Source organism: Chionomys nivalis, chromosome 1 (assembly GCF_950005125.1).
Source record: "Chionomys nivalis chromosome 1, mChiNiv1.1, whole genome shotgun sequence".
NCBI lineage: Eukaryota > Metazoa > Chordata > Mammalia > Rodentia > Cricetidae > Chionomys > Chionomys nivalis.
In genome coordinates this window covers 168,775,317-168,791,744 of record NC_080086.1, presented here as the reverse complement: position 1 = coordinate 168,791,744, position 16,428 = coordinate 168,775,317, and the positions used below count along the sequence as shown (strand labels likewise).

Sequence of the window (16,428 nt, the reverse complement as noted above, 5' to 3'; positions counted from 1 at the left end):
ACGGGGGGTTCGGCCTCCTCTTTCACTTACTGACAGTGCTTTTAGTCTTAAGATAAAAACTCTTCCTAGTGATTGTCCCTATTATCCAGTGACTTCTGGCCAATTCTTAACTACCTGGAGAGTTAGAAATGGAGATTAGCCAGGTAATAATCTGTCCTGTTACACTACAGGTGGTATGTAACATTGGCATTTAGAGAGAAGGTGGAACCTGCCTACTCCAGCAAGGAGAACTGGACCCCGGGGTGCTAGAAGCAGGGCCAATAGCCTGTGCAGGAGGAGCTCATATTTTGAGGTACAGAATTAGTTCTAGTTCCTCCCCTGGAGAGGCCTGGCAACCACTGGAGCCCAACTCACCCTCAGGAGTTTCATAAATGCCAGTAACACATAAGACAGTCACTGGACATTTGCATTTGGGTCTATTATCATTCAGCAAACTAAGCCAGAACAGAGCCATCAGCTTATGAAGCCTCAGGTCACAGTGTGACCTGTCTCTCTCTGCCTTGTGTCAGCTGAATCCTGGGTGAGGAGATGCCACCATAGAAGCCAGCAAGAGCATGAGAGGCCCAAAACCTACTCCATAACCTCAGAGAGTTCACCATATCCAGCAGATGTCAGCTCTTGCACCTTTCTTCCCTCTGTCTAGATGAGGCCTCCACAAAAAGCCTTGTTTTGCTCAGGTAGAGCTGCCTTTTAATTTTGACCTTCATAGACAGGAGGGCCACCCAAGTAATATGTGACATCAAGGAGCTTTATGTCCTAGCAAATAGCCCTGGCTACAGCGACAATTGCCCAGAATCTTGTAAACTCTTAAGATCCCTGGGTATGACCTGGCCAGACTGCTCAGTCTCCAGAGGCAAGGTCCTGACACCCTCTGTTTAAGTTCACCATGTCACCAGGATGTAGCCCAACACGAAGTGTCAAGTGTTAGCGTAGGGTCCTCATTTTGTTCACAGCTCATCAGCCTGTGCTTGGGTACTCAGGGAAGGTAGGCTGAGAGTGCGGCAAATGTGGCCTAGTGTTCCGCAGAACAAGAATAAAATGGAACACCACCAAATTCACAAAAGCAGTTTTTATTTGAGGCAAGAGAAGTCTGACCCAAAGGATTACAGTTCTGAGCACTTAACTGTTAGTGGCACTACTTGGACTATAAATCTTGCTTTTCTTTGGTTGGAAAGGGTTCTTGTGTTAAACGTTCTCCAGGGGGGTAAGAAGAAAGGTCAAGAACGGCTGAAGGAAACCCCTCAGCTATTGAGAATGTTCTCCAGGGCCTATGTCAGACTAACAGACCCGCACTGTCTGAACCTCAAGGTTTCACCCAGTGCAGAGGACACAGGCCACACTACACCTGCAAGGACAGATGAAGCAGGAAGAACAGGTACAAGTCGCTGGGGGACAGCAGGCATCCACAGCTTCAGACTTCGGCATGGAACGGGTAATCCTTGTGTTTAGCACAGCTGTCAGAAAAGAACACATGCGCCTTACAACTCAGCCGCTTCCAAAAACTGCATTCACTTACTGTGTGTACGTGTGGGGATGTGCATGCTACAGGACACATGCTGGGGGTCAAAGGACAACTTGTGTGAGTCAGTTCTCTCCTTCTACCACGTGGGTCCTGGGGATGGAACTCTGTTCAACAGTATTGGTTCCAAATGCCTTAATATACCGAACTATCCTGCCAACTCTCAGAGAAAAGTCTTTGACTGTAATAAGTCACCTACAGAGAAATGATGTCTCGTCAAGCAAGCCAGTCTGAAGACTCTTCTGATCACATACATACAGCAGGGAGAGCTACTCAGCCTCTAGGCTCCTCTTGTCTCATGATGTCATGAACTGGCATGCATGTAAAGAACTGCCTCCTAGCAACTCAGACTAGCTAGCAGGAGCATACAGCATCATATCGACACAGGACAAAAAGAGCAGAGATAACAAGACAGCAGAAGGGTTTAAAAAGCTGTGTAATGCTGAATCCCAAAGGGCAAGTCAAACAGCAGCGGCTCTCAGGAGAGAGGCGAGGGCACTTTCTTGCCATCTGGAACAAAAATAAGCACCAAACAGTGGCTGGGGATTTGCTGTAGGAACCGGGGAGGGGCTGGCATTAGCCAAGGCTCACAGTCTACTGGTAGGCCAATGCCTATACTAGGAACAAAATGGCAAGAGCACTGGGAAAACTGGACAGGTAGGCTGTCAAAGCCTGCACACGTGTGTGTGACACACACACACATGCACATGAAAAAATAAATCCAGTAAGTTCTGCAATGAAAACCAGAAGTCCCAGCTGCAATGAAAACCATGAAGTCCCAGCTGTCTCCTGCTCTCTGGAATTGAAAGGACAGGAGGATAAACAGAATGTGAAGAAAGGTTGTTATGTTACTCCTCAGAAGAAGCACGTGTTTTCATTATGTCTGAAGTCCTTTCCTTCTATTAATGTCTAAGCCAGTGGTTCTCAACCTTCCTAATGCTGCGACCCTTTAAAATAGTTCATGTTGTGGTGAGCCCCCAGCCATAAAACTGCTACTTCGTAACTGTAATTTTGCTGTTATGACTCATAACGTAAATATCTGATACACAGGATATCTGATATGCAACCCCTGTGAAAAGGTCATTAGGCCCACAGGTTGAGAAGAGCTGCTCTAAACAAAAGGGCATTCATTGCTGGCTTCATTTCTTCCCAGACCCCTAATGCAGCTCTACTGTGATTAACATCAGAGGTCAAGAGTGAGCCAGGCCAGGAATACATTACTTTCCCCGAACACTCAGACCACACAGCTCTCCTGACCCACCAGCAGGACAGGCTTACTGTAACAGTGTGTGTCAATGGGAGGGTTGGCATACGGGCAGTTAGAAAAAGCTTCCTGGGACGTCTGGCAACATTAAAGCCAGCCTCTTCCTCTCCACCCTGACCCCAATCCATGCCCACTCAGTATTGCTGATGCACAGATGTTTCTAGAATAGTGGTGCAAAGTGCAAGGGAGGCAGTAGAGATGGAGGGGTCAGTTAGAAAGATCATGGTTTGTCCATCCCCAAAGCGTCAATGTAAACATCACAGTGGCAGGGGGGATGCAAGACTGAACGATGACTACAGGTTCTAAGAACTGAGCGGATGCCACAGGCAGGAGATCTACTTCTCTCTTGCCCATCAGATCCAAAGCAAGCAAGCAAACAAGCAAAACCAAAATGATCTTCATGTTAAAAGGTTAAGTGTCATTAATATATTAGGAAGGATCCTGGCTGGGACTCCTGGACTGGCTCTGTTTATGGCCTATTTAGAACCTGAGGTCCCTGCGATAGCAACATGCACGCTAGCAATCTCAGCCTGAATCACAGATGTTACTGTCTAAGGCACACATGGTGGTAGAGGCCCAGTCACCAAGTAAACCCTGAACTATGCAGAAGGCAAGAGAAAGCAAAAGCAAGGCTAGGAAGAGAAAGAGGCATTAGGACCATTGGGGACATAGAGGTTGCTTAATTTTTTTAAAGATTTATATATTTATTTTATGTGTATGAGTGCTCTATCTGCATGTTCAACTTTATGCCAAAAGAGGGCATCAGATCCCACTATACACAGTTGTGAGCCACCACATGGTTGCTGGGAATTGAACTCACAACCTCTGGAAGAGCAGCCAGTGCTCTTCAGCACTGAGGTATCAGTGTGGGGCTGGAGCTCCCCAAGAGATCGTTTCTTAAAGCACACATGTTCCCAGGGACTTGGGAGTCCAAACCCCATTTCAGAGGGAAGACAAGAAACCAGCCAAGGTGAAGCTGAGTGGCATTCTAGATCATGGGGCTTTTTGGTATTAGGGCTATCCTGAGCCCAGCGCCAGGGTCTTCCTATCAAACTCTTTATTAGGGTCATTAAGTCACATGCAAATTATTCTAGGAAGGTAGGCATCAGTTGAGCCTCTGGGATCCCCGGAGTTCAGAAACTAAAATGTCCAAGTTGGACCAACTGTGCTCTAGCAGGAGGAAGAGACACTGTGGCAGCTACCTTCCCTGGCTTTCTGCAATCCTTCCTGTTCTGCACGGATGAGAGACACGGTCTGTGTGAAAGCAGGGTGGGCTGCACACAGAGCCCCTGGGGCCTGGAGAGATGCTGCTTACCCTACAATACTTGGTGACATCAAACAGTCGTCACCCTGACTCACTCACCTCATCAAGGCACACACCCTCCAGTTCCTGTTGTAGCTGAGTAGAGTGGCCACATCCTCCTTGCTCAGCTCGAAGTCAAAGACCTTACACACAAATATGAGAGGAAGCAAAGCCATGAGTTCTGCAGTGAGAGCAGACCAACGCCATCAAGTTCCAGGTGGCTCCCACTGCCTAGAGTGCAGACGGCAGGAGAGGAGATGAACTTCAAGAAGACTGTTAATTACTCTCCACAAGAAAGTGCATGGCAAGACTCTGCTAAATACTCTTGTGATTACAGCCATGGAAAATTATGCAAAGAATGCACAGTAAGATTTAAAAAAAGAAGAAAAAACACTAGGTCAGTATTTGGAGATTTGTCATCTACCACTTCTTTCCTAATACTGCAGAATATGAGATGAGTGATTGGCCCATTTCTAACAAGACAGGCCTTTCTTCCCACATCTTTACGGTAAGTGGCATGGTCTTAGAGGTATTGACTAGTTGCTGGTTCTGTCATCAGAACCACCCTAACTGTGGCCTATGGGGGACTACCTGGGGCTGACAGCTAAAGAGCTACACTTCCTTGGTGGTGCCACACTTTGAGCCAGACCTCAGCAGAATGTCCCTTTGCTTAGAGAAAACAGAAGTTCAAGGGACACCAGGACTGTCCTGAAACAGCTCTTTCCCCAGCTTGCCCTCTCATCTGGTAGCCTGAGCTGTTGCGGAAGGCGCGGGTGGTGGTGTTCTGAATGCCACACTCCTGGTGCCCAGATATTCCCAAGCCCTGTTCATGACTACTTAGGCATTTTATAGTCAGTGTAGCGATTTCACGGAGCCCTTACTGCAGAAGCAGGCACCACAGTGCTGTGTCAAGTGCTATGTGAGCCACAAGGACTTGAGCTTCACAATAGATCTCAAAATGGGGATTATTTTACTTGAGTGCAGTCAAATGACTTGATCAGAATCACAGCTGGGGAAGGAAGAGGAACCTGAGGCCCTTCCCCCACACATCACGGAGGGAAGCTGGCTCTGCCAGCTGGGATCTTACCTTCAGGTTCTCAGCAATTCGTGCTGGAGTCACAGACTTGGGGATCACCACCAAGTTCCTTTGTATGGGGAGGCGGATCAGCACCTGTGGACACACCCCAGGCACTGTGTTAATCATCTCATAGTCTACAACTACACAGGTAAAGAGGTTCAGAGACATCTAGTGACACTCTAGAGTCCTGCTCTGACGGCTCAGGCATATCACAAGGCCACAGCAATCACTGCACTCTCCATGGGACCCACGGGAGGAAGAGAACGTCTCCCACACTGCAGGTAGTAAGAGCTCTATTTGTAGAGGGATGAGCTTTCATAAACACTAGTAAATACTGTGTCAATGTCTAGGCTCTCTATAAAGGCATCAGGGACAGAAACTATCATTCCCAGACTACATGGCAATTAATCTTTGAAAGCCCAGATCTCTGTCCTTAACATTGTATTCTAGGACTCCAAACCATACTTCCAGAGAGGGCTTTATGGCGTCCTCCGCTCCTGACTAGCAGGGACCAACAGGAGCGCAGTTCAGGCAACAGTCTTGAGCAGCTGGAAGTGGCCATACCTGGGCAGTAGTTTTATTGTACTTGGATGCAATTTCCTTAATCCTGGGATCCTCCAGGAGAGAAGGGTCTTCGGGCTTGGCCCTGGAACAGACGGTGAGGTCAATAATTGTCACCACTGCCACTCAAGGCAGCTGGCCACCCCAGCCCTGACCCTCCCCGAATTCTGGGTGGTTGGTCAAGCTCCTGAACTAAAGCTGGGTCATGATCCACCTGCTGATCTTTGTAAGCGAGTGTTCATCTTGCTCCTAGAAACACCAACCTCCCAGGAAGCCCAGTGGCCCCAGAAAAGGTCTGCATGGCAGCACACACGTCCTCTCTGGGATATCCAGTCATTCTTTTTAGTCATTCTGATTTCCAACAGCCACCCCAGGGATGCTCACCAGGGCCTGTCAGGAGAGCCAAGGGGACTGTATGCAGTCACCACGATGCCTTTGGAATGGCAGTATTCAATCAGCTTCTCTTGAGTTAGGTACGGGTGGCACTCGATCTGCAACACAAACAGGAGGGTTGACTGTAGCAGTGAACACAAGCTAAAAGTCCCGTCTCTCCCCACATGGAAATGTCTGCCTCCCAGATAGGCTGCAACAACTCCCTACATTTCCCAGCTGGTGGCCTTCACATTAAGAACAATGATTTTGTTACCAGTGCTCTAAAGCCATAAGCCTTGGCCACTTACCAACTGATAAGGGCCCGCAGATCTCGCTAGCTGTCCACTGCTCATATCAGAAGCCACGTTTTTTTTCTGGCTAAGCCTCAAATCCTATCTCCGTAAACCTTCCACTCCCAGATGTGCCTATCTGTCGTGATAAATCAGATCTCAGGATGTCCTGGGTGATGTGGTAAGAGCTAGGACTAGCTGATAAAATAGCACGTCAGCATCCTCCCTTGGGGAGGCTCACCTGATTAACTGCAGGCTTGTATTTTAAGCCAGGTTTGTTTAGGATCCTCTCAATCTGAAGAGGGTTGAAGTTGGAGACACCAATCGATTTCACCAAACCTTCATCCACCAGCTGTTCCATGGCCTAAAAGGAAGAGACGGCTATTTGGGTACTAAATGAATCCCCCCAAAAAACAAGGACTAGAAGCATGTCTATGTCCATGCCCTCCCCATTCATAGCCAGCACCTTAGCCTTTCAGAAGCTGAGAAGGGCATGAAAGCTGGACGGGCTTTCAGGAGATAATAGATAACCATGGAGACAGGATGATTTATACATGGTAAAAGGCGGCAGAGCAGACAGCTCACAACTGGCTCACATGCAAGAACAGGATACCAGCAATAAATAAGGAAGGGTCTCAGCCAGAGTCACCTTACCGTCCAAGTGTCCACAAAATCGGTGTCACTGGGAATCACATTTCCTGATGCATCCAGTGGAAAATAATCAGGCCCAGGCTGTCATTAACAATAAAAACATACATATGCAAAATGATCAGTAACAGTTCTTCGCAGACCTGTTTTAATCTTGCAGCATTATAAACACAGAGGAAGACGGTGAGAAGCAGATCTGGCAGCCAGGATGAAAAGAAACCAGGTGACCCTGATGGAGGTCCTTGTCCTGACAGCGACAGCGCTGGGGCAGTCAGATGGAGATTCGGACACTCCCAAGTCTGAGATTCATTCTGCCATGGGGAAAGAGTACAGTAGAAAGGAAGGTGCTCAAGGCTGGGAAACTCAGGGCCCTGTCTCAACCGGCTCTCAGGCCACTAACACTATCACCCTGTTATCACGGTCCCTGCTGCCTTGTCATACATAAAACAAAGGGTGAAAATCAAGTCCCCCAAGCCCCAAGAGACCACAGTGAGCTAAAATAGCTGGAGGATAAAACTCACAACCTTTCAATCTGGGTAACCATGCAGAAAAAAAAAAAAAACAAGCCAGGGGCTAGAGGCAGAAAATATAGTGATTCCGAGTTCTGCGGTGCAGAGAACCAGGTTGTAAGCACACATTTACACAAATGAGAATGACCTGGAATGGAGGTACAAACTCCTATGTGTGAACAATGTGTGTACAAGCCTGGAGAAGGGTGGGTAGCGGAGGCTGATTGCACCTGCACCTACAGCCATGTGCAAGAGGGCAACAGGAGCCAGAGTAGCTATATTCATCACCAGGACTAAATTCTAGAAGCACCGAGTGAAAATGGCGGTGCTTTCCAAACTCCAAAGGGTGCATTTGAGAAACCAGTGGTCCAGATGGTGGAAGAGGCATGAGGCTGGTTTCTAACACATTATGGGTGATAATACCGAAGCTGGTTGGCGGCCCACACCTCTAGTGGCAGAGACAAGAAGAATCAACCACCTCCAATGTGCTAATAAGGAAGATGAGATGGCACCTAAGTCACAGGGACTCAATCCCAGCAGTACCCCTACCTTGAAGCCTGTTGGCCAGTGAATCAGGTAGAGGTCCAGGTAGTCCAGCTGCAGGTCGCCGAGCGTCTTCTGGCAGGCTCCTTTCACCATGCTCTTGTCATGGAATGTGCACCACAGCTGAAGCCAGCAAAGGCACATCTCATCCCCACTGTACAAATGCCGCTTCCCGGCCGGGAGCCATGCAGCTCCAAGGCAGAGGACACACCTCCTCTCCCCATAACCCTGACGTTAGCAGTGGCCGGAGAGCTCCCAGTTTATACTGGGGACCCCAACTTTCCAAAGGAAATGTGGGATGGTCAGGCCAAGGGCACCTCACAAAGACCAAACAAGGCATAACTACAGAATGAACAGACCAACTATAGAAGCAGAGGTGCTAAACACCTTCTAGGTCTACTTTCCTGCCAAGCTGATCCTCATGGAACCAGCCGCACCCTCTATTCTAGGCTCTTTTGTGTACTCACAGCCTCTACAGGCCTGCAGTGAAACCCAGTCTGTAAATGGGAACTAAGTTCTGTCCCTGAAGAAACTCCTTAAAAAGAAGAGTCACCTCAGGCAGTCTTGTCAGCACAGGGCTCTCTAATCTATAGGTCCAACAGAGAGATCTATAGGTGAACAAGCACCAGGTCCCCCACGGGCTTGAGTTGGACCTGGAAGAATCACATACCTAGACCTAACTGCCATCACGGTTAAGTGAACCCTACTGGCAGTCAGGTCCCTGCTGAGTGACTCGGACCCCAGGATCCTGGCAGGTTGGTACCTTGCTGACGATGAAGAGCTCCTGGCGCTTCACCACCTGCTCCTTGAGCTTCTCCTGGAGTGCCACTCCCACCTCCTTCTCATTTTGGTACACCTGAGCACAGTCAATGTGGCGGTACCCAAGGTCAATGGCAACCTTCACCGCCTCGGTCACCTGGCCAGGAGGGGACTGGAAAGGAAGGAATATAAGCCATAAAATTCAAAACAAAACCGTGCAGAGTTTGCACAAAGCCAAGAAAGAACAGCAGTCTTGGATCAGGCTCTTGTTCTGCCATTACATCTGTGTGGTAGCGTTCCACAGTCAGCCCCCAGACAGGGTACCAAGGCGGAATGGCGCATTCCTCCACCTTAGCAGAGCTGACAGCCACTTGCCAGCAGCACAGATTGCTCGAAGCCATATGTATGTATGATCGCATCACTCTGGAGGGAGAGGCTTGAGAGTTGTGAGGTTGAGGCCAGACTGGGCCATACAATGAGGCCACGTCTCAAACAAACAAGTAAACAACAACAACAACCAATCCCCACTAGCTGAAATCTCAGGTAATGAGGAGCACCATTTCATTTCAATAGTTAAAGATATTCAGCATACAGCAAGAGCTCAACTGCTGCTGACTCAGTGAATGAGAACCCAGTCTAGGAGGTGGACACAGACAGATGGCCCCTCGGAGGTGTTAGCAGACAGAAGTGAGTGGAAAAGAAGACAGAAGCTTTGGAAAATGACCACCAGAGTTCCAGAACAAATGTGGGAAGCCTGGCCAGTAAGGCAGAGGACAGGCCTGCATGGCCCGGAGCTCCCCCAGCCCCCAGACTGCACAGCGACATTCCCTAGCTCCTGGCTCCTGCCTAGGTCAGAGAACCGAACAAGACACTGCGGGGCACTGCTGATGAACACAGCACATTCCTTTCGAGAGCTGGGGCAGAAGCAAACGAAAAGAAAAACTCCCCAGGGCTGCCAGCAGCTGCCAACATTTACTTTGTCTGGAGCCCTGTGAACAAAACAGTCTGGGGAGAAACTATGGAACGCCAGATCAAGTCCATCACCGGCACCTGTTGGCAGGGGCGCTTGCTCCTCAGCCAGCAGGGGAGGAGGCTGCCCAGTGGGGGGGGCCGTGCCATTTTGGGGTATGAGCTACCTCATTAGACGGTTGAGCAAACTCTGGTTTCCCTGAGGAACCTCAGAGGGGACCTATGGCTTCTCCACCGTTCCATAGTAGAAGGAACTGTTTCAGCGTATGCAGGAGAGGACTCCCCTACCACGGGCTCTCTGGGGCACCCAGACATAGCTGTCACTGATATTAGCTGTGAGGGGCAAGCACATCTCTGCCTGGGAAAGACAGTGTAAGAGGGACCTGGTGAGCTGGGGCTCTGCCTCACGGCACATGCTGAACTTCTGCCAGGATTTATGCGCTTTCTTTGGCTCCCTCTTCTGCGTGCCTTGTAGTGAGCCTGCTTAGGGCCGGTAGCACCTGGCTCTGGACAGAGTGCTGGGCACAAGGTCCTGGGAGGACCAAAGCCTGCTTAGGGCCGGTAGCACCGGGCTCTGGATAGAGTGCTGGGCACAAGGTCAAACATCTGCCACAGCCACCAAGCATAAACACAATTTGAGGCAGGCTTTGAGGACGCCGTCTCGGGGCCTGCACTGACCTGCTAAGGGAACCCTCCTCAGCTAGCGTTCTTTGCTGGGAGACTGTGGGCCTACAACTCCCTGGAACAACGGGGCCAAGAGTGACTGAATCCTGGTGACCTTACTTTATAACTCGCAATGGAATGCCAGGTGAGCATCTAGTGGCTGCCGTGGGTAGAGCCAGTGAGCTCCCACTCCGAACGTGACTTCCGTGCTTGTTTTCTGCTTACGGTTAACTTGATTTTTCTGTTCCTCAGCGCTTGAGAGCAGACTACATTAACCAAGACTGCAGGATAACTGGCACCAAACTAAAGTCCACAGAAAAGTCTGTGCGACATTTTCACGGGAAGACAACGACGGATAAAGGCTGGAAGTGCAAGAGGTCAAGGGGAAGCCTGCTCCCAGAGGTGTCCATCCCCAAACCCAGACCCCTGGCAGCTTAGTAAGCAGGCTTACATCTGCCATACTCGCAAGTCTCTGAGAGAAAACCCACAGTCACCACAGAAGCACTTTCCACTGTAGGAGTCAGAGACACCAGCCTCCCTTGTTTTGATGCTGTATGTTAATCTTACAGCTCAGTATGGCAAACAGCAATTCCAAGAGATAAAGACCGAAACCTCAAGAAGGACTCCCTCCCCAGCCTTATCATTCCTGGAGCCTAGATTAGCACCAGCACTAATAAAACCTGCTCTACTGTCCTTCTGTTCTGATTTTAAGACACGGCTCCACCCAGGAGAGATGTGGATCCAGGACTGGCCCTACTTAGGCAGGATTTATCTGACTATTTTTGATCTTGAAGATGGAGAGGTTGAGGTGCATAGCCTGGTCACTGGCAGGAAACCAAACTCCTATTTCAAAGGCCACAGCTCTTCTTCTTGGCCCCAGGGCTGTCAGTGGAGGCTCAGGAAGCAGCAGGATAACTCTTGCACACTTTTCCTCTAGGAATAGGTAGTACTCCAAAGAGGCAAAAATCGGACTTGATACCAAGATCTTGTTGGGGAACAATTAGGTCAAAAAATCTCAAGACATTCATGGTTGGGAGGCCCAGATAGCATTAACTGGAAAAAGTCTCTCCATTCCTGGCAGCGTTCCTAGTCAACACGGGGGAGAGACAACGGCCATGTCCTTACAAAGACTTTCAGCTAGGTCAAAACATTATCAGTCACAGGACGCTGGCCTGTATCAGAGGTTAGCTGTCCTAAAGGCCTCTGGCCACACAATCCTATGGGTGTACTTACTATCCAGTGGGAAAGGCAAGCCAGCCAGGAAGAAACTCCATTTAAGTAAGAATGTCTCCCAGCGGCCTGAAGTCCTCATCCCTGAGGAAAAAGGGTGTGTATGGGGGGGGGGGGGGAGCAGGTGTGAAGGCCCTAAGGGAAGAGTGGATCATAGACTACCAGAGAGAGTCCTGCTGTTGGTCTGTAGGGTACCACAGGACCACTGACACGTTTCCGTGGCAACAAGAAACTGCATCCACGTGCCCTCTCCTGCGACTGCCCAATAATTATATTGTTTGTCATCTATGAAGGAACATGCACACATATGCAAGCAGCAGGTTGACATTCTTTTTCAAAAAGGAAAACCTGCAAGTCTCTACTGGTCTCGTCCATCTTCCCTCCACACTCTTCCATACGAACCTCACCTGGCCCCAGAAACACAAGTGGACATGTTCTCAACATAGCTTCCTCTCCAGTATATTTTTTGACCTTAACCTAACACATGACTTCAGGATCCATTCTACAAGTCAGGCACTATGGGAAGTGACGGAACTATCTGTGAAGAGACTAGAAGGATTTAAACATATAAACTTATTTTGAACAAACAGCTGTGGCATGCTCTCCAGCAACTGACTTGTGCAATTTTCCTCCTTACGTATCTGAGACTCGATCTCCAAATGCTGGCCTGTGAAATCAGGTCCTAAAGCTACGACCACGGTTTTTGGGAAAAGGGGATAGAACGAACGCAGAAGAACCCTACTTATACTGTGGGCCAGCTGTTACTTTCAAAACTTCTGTAGTTCGTTACTGGTGTCTGTGTGTGTTGTGTCCTGCAGTTGTGCTGGCTGCAGCAGGGACACCATCTTTCTCATCACGCCCATGCACGGAATTCAACCTGGCATGGTGGTAATTCAATGACACCTCTACAGTCACCAGCGGCCCTCTGGAAACTCAGGCTGATCCAGTGCCTAGAAACGGGCTCAGAGACAGGTAAGTCTACACCCTGTTTCTCCTCGCCCTATACATTCATTACCCATCTCAACTGTAATTTGGGCGTAAACGAACTCTGTCCTGTTTCACACCATGGTTCTCTTTCCCTCACTGTGTCTAAGTGTCCCGGTCCATATTCAAAGTTCCTTTAAGACCCAGGTTACAGAGCTGAGAGGTAACAAATACAATACCATGGACAAACTACCCTCCAGTAGCTTTAGAACTGGGTTTTTCTCTGCTTCAGTAACGCCGCCAAATCTGGTTCCTTGGTTGCCACATAATCAAATCAGATACAGCTTTTAGTTTTTAGTTATCTGTTTTTCCCCCTTCCGAATTTCACTCTGATGTATCAGGCCCTCTTCTCAACCCTGCTGTGTTGGGTTGAGTTTTGGGGGCCGTCCCACCAGGAGCCCTCTTCTTTATCAGTGGGTGGCACCCAGCAATGCGGAAGCCAGATTAATCCCCAGCGCCTAAATCGACAGAAAAACAGGCGAGTTCCTGGCAAACTCTCGCCTCCTAATTTAATCATCTCAGGCCCATTGGCCCAATTGGCTCATTCCCGAGAGAGCAACATCCGGGCCAAGCGAGAACAACCCACATATGAGGCTGGGGCGCCACAGGTGCCTGATGACAAAGCCTGGGGCTCGGCTTCTGATCCTCTCGTCGGGTCCCGGTGGGGTGTGTCTCCACCTGGGGCGCCCACGCGCTCTCCAGCCGCTAGACCCGAGCCCCTCACGCGGGGCCGGGCCACGATGCGCAGGACAGGCCCCGCCACTTGAGCACCGCTCAGCGCAGGCCGCTCGGGGTCACCCACGCGGGTGGCGGGCTGTGCCCCTCATTGCACTTACCTTCCAAGTGCCCAGGCCCAGGGTGGGCATCTTGGCGCCGTTGTTGAGCTCCAGGTGGCTGGCCATGACCGCTACGCGCTACACAACCTAACCGACAACTGTGCGGCGCTGGCCCCGGCGCGCACCTTTAAATAGACTCAACGGCCTGCAGAAAGGACGCCGGCGATTGGTGCAAGGCTGAGTGAAGGTGCCTTCTCATTGGTCGCTGCCGCGGTCCTTGAGGGGTCGGCGAGGATGCTTCTCCCTTCTAGGTCCTAGCGGCGCGGAAAGCTGCAGCTGCTTTTCCTGCGCCCCACGTGGCAGAGTGTTTGCCAATGTAGCGCCAGAATGAGCCTGTTCTGAAAATAACCCGCAACCTAGAGATACAGAGACTGGGAAGAAGTTTTGATTTCATTTTAGAGCCCAGGAGATGTTTTGTGTCTTTTCCAATCCCAGAAAGACACTGTTTTGAAATCCTACACGTCTTGTTTTCAATCTGACGGAGCAGATAGGCTTCAGGTGTGTTTAAGTGCGCTTTTTTCCCCCTTAGATTAAAATGCTTGTAACCGTTTTTTGCAGAATACCACGAAATTTACACTACCCTTTTGTAAATCTTCCTACCACCCCCCCGGGGTCTGTACATGCTCAATATGGTTCAACTAGCATTGGTGCAAAAATCTAACAACTGTTGAAAAACCTTCATAAACTTGATCCAAAACACAGAAATGATTCTGGAAAGCACGATTGTTCAGCTGACAGGTTCCCGTGTAGCAAGGTGACCAAACTCTGGAAGAAAAGTGAATGGGCAGAACCCCACAAAAGGAAAAGTTCGCTCTCACAGTGCAATGATCTCAAATAAGGAGGCGCTAAGTGAATTGACCAGTTGTGCCAGGCAGAAAGACAGGCTTTTCCTAAAATAGTCCAAGTTGCCCCAAGAACTATGGAGGCAAGTTTAGTACTCTTCCAGTATCCATGTGGGCGATGCTCTACTCCGTCCCATGTTCCCTCTGTTGGGTCATACTCAGTCGCCCCCTGATTATGCAACTCGGCAGCTGCATCTGCTGAGTCATGCGTCAGGAACCCACCTCTCTCTATAGTCCCATTCTGGTGATTTTCCAGTCGGTGCCCTCTTAAGAAGTGACACTCCCCCACTCTCATCCTGGGGAAAATTTATAAAGAACAGATATTTTTCCACTTGACTTTTCTAAAAGAAAAAAAAACTGTTTGCATGAAGAAATTCTGGTATAAGTTTTCTCTAAATAGCAGAATTTGATTTTGAGATTAGTGCTGGGAACTTGGTTTGTGTAAGAGAGCAGATGACATGGCCAACCACTTGCCCTCTGCTAAATCCCTCTTGGCCTTCAGACTGCTCTGCCATTGGAACCTCCTGGGTCCAGCACAAACGGCTGATGTCTTGTGAAGCAATGCACCTGCTCTGTGTTGTGGCCCACATCTCTTCACTCGGCATTTAGAAAATTAAGGCAAAAGGACTGAGACGTTGGGGTCAGCTTGGTTGCTTATGAGATTCTGCCTCACAAGTTAAAGAGGACAATCTTACCACTGCAACAAGGTATGCATCTTTAGCAGCAGGTGGTACACAGAGAAGGGTCACCACCAGTTATGAAAATGCACTATATACCAAAAGCTTTGTTATTGCAAAAATAACCAAATATAATGTCTGATTGCCTAAAACTCAGCCTTTTGCCTGGGCTATTCAAAATGTAGAAAGACATACACCTGAGGATTTCTCCTATCCCTCATAGTGCTAAAGTTGAGACACACTATACAATAGCCTCTGGGTAACTTCTGTTGCCTCTATAATTTTTGCAAAATGTATTGTGCATGGATCAAATTCTTTAAAGAATATAGCCAGGCATGGTAGTGGAGGCCTTTAATTCCAGCACTTGGGAGGCAGAGGAGTGGATCTCTGTGAGGTCCATAGAAAAGCCCTGAAAGGGAAACTTTCTGTAAACCTTTCTGTTAAAGCTTTCTAGTTTAACCTAACACACTCTGATAATAAACTCCCACCACAGGGCTTATTTCCTGAGAATATAACTTAAGAGGACACATGGGAGGGAGGGAGGGACGGAGGGACGGAGGGGGAGAGGAGAGAAAGCTATACTGTAGATATAGGTGTGAATTTTCATGAGAGAGGTAAGTACTGCCTGAGATTTTATTCCCAGGGCACGCCCCAACATCACACAGACGTCTGTTCATACAAAAATCAATGCAACACACATAAAGTCCAACGATAGCAAGAAATAAAGTTCAGCCATTAAATGGGAAGACAGTGTAGACACAAGGAAAAGTGTGTTTGAGCTGATACTAAAAAAAAGTAGACACAAAGTCAGTAAACAGAAGCTAATGACGAGCAGGAGGAAGAGACATTGCTTTGGAGGAAGGAAGAAGCATAAGAAATGAATGGCATCCAGATATCAGTGGTGGGACTATTTCCTTTGTAAACACGTTACTTTTTGCAACTAAAAGACCACCTCTGGCGCAGGAGAGATGGCTCAGTGGTTAAGAGCCCCTGGCTGCTCTTCGAGAGGAACCAAGTTCAATTCCCAGGACCCACAAGATACTCACAACTGTCTGCAACTCCAGTTCCACACCATATTCTGGCCTCTGAGGGCATCAGGCACACTTGGTATATAGACATACATGCAGGCAAAAACGCTCAAACACATTAAAACAAAACAAAGCAACAACAAAATACAAAACCACAAGGATAGAATAATGACTCAGCAGTTAAGAGCATTTGCTGCTCTTCAGAGCTGCTGAGTCCAGTTCCCACAAGCCACACGAGACTTACAGTTGCCTATAATTATAACTCCCAAGGATCTATCCGATGCCTCCTTCTGGATTCTGCAGGCGTCTGTACATATGTGACATATAGTATCTCTCTCTCTCTCTCTCTCTCT

General features: G+C 48.8%; 1 protein-coding gene across 1 annotated transcript; it reads right to left on the bottom strand.

Moving 5' to 3' along the window:
• Positions 1–1,054: 1,054 nt before the first annotated feature.
• Positions 1,055–13,680, bottom strand: LOC130875570 (aldo-keto reductase family 1 member B1). Its single transcript, XM_057771586.1, has 10 exons — positions 13,529–13,680; positions 8,851–9,018; positions 8,094–8,210; positions 7,042–7,119; positions 6,629–6,751; positions 6,110–6,216; positions 5,729–5,810; positions 5,174–5,257; positions 4,147–4,229; positions 1,055–1,454 (listed from the first exon to the last, which is right to left on the bottom strand). Exons 1-10 carry the CDS (start codon positions 13,592–13,594, stop codon positions 1,412–1,414), a joined length of 951 nt encoding a protein of 316 aa, XP_057627569.1. The 5' UTR covers positions 13,595–13,680; the 3' UTR covers positions 1,055–1,411.
• Positions 13,681–16,428: the final 2,748 nt, after the last annotated feature.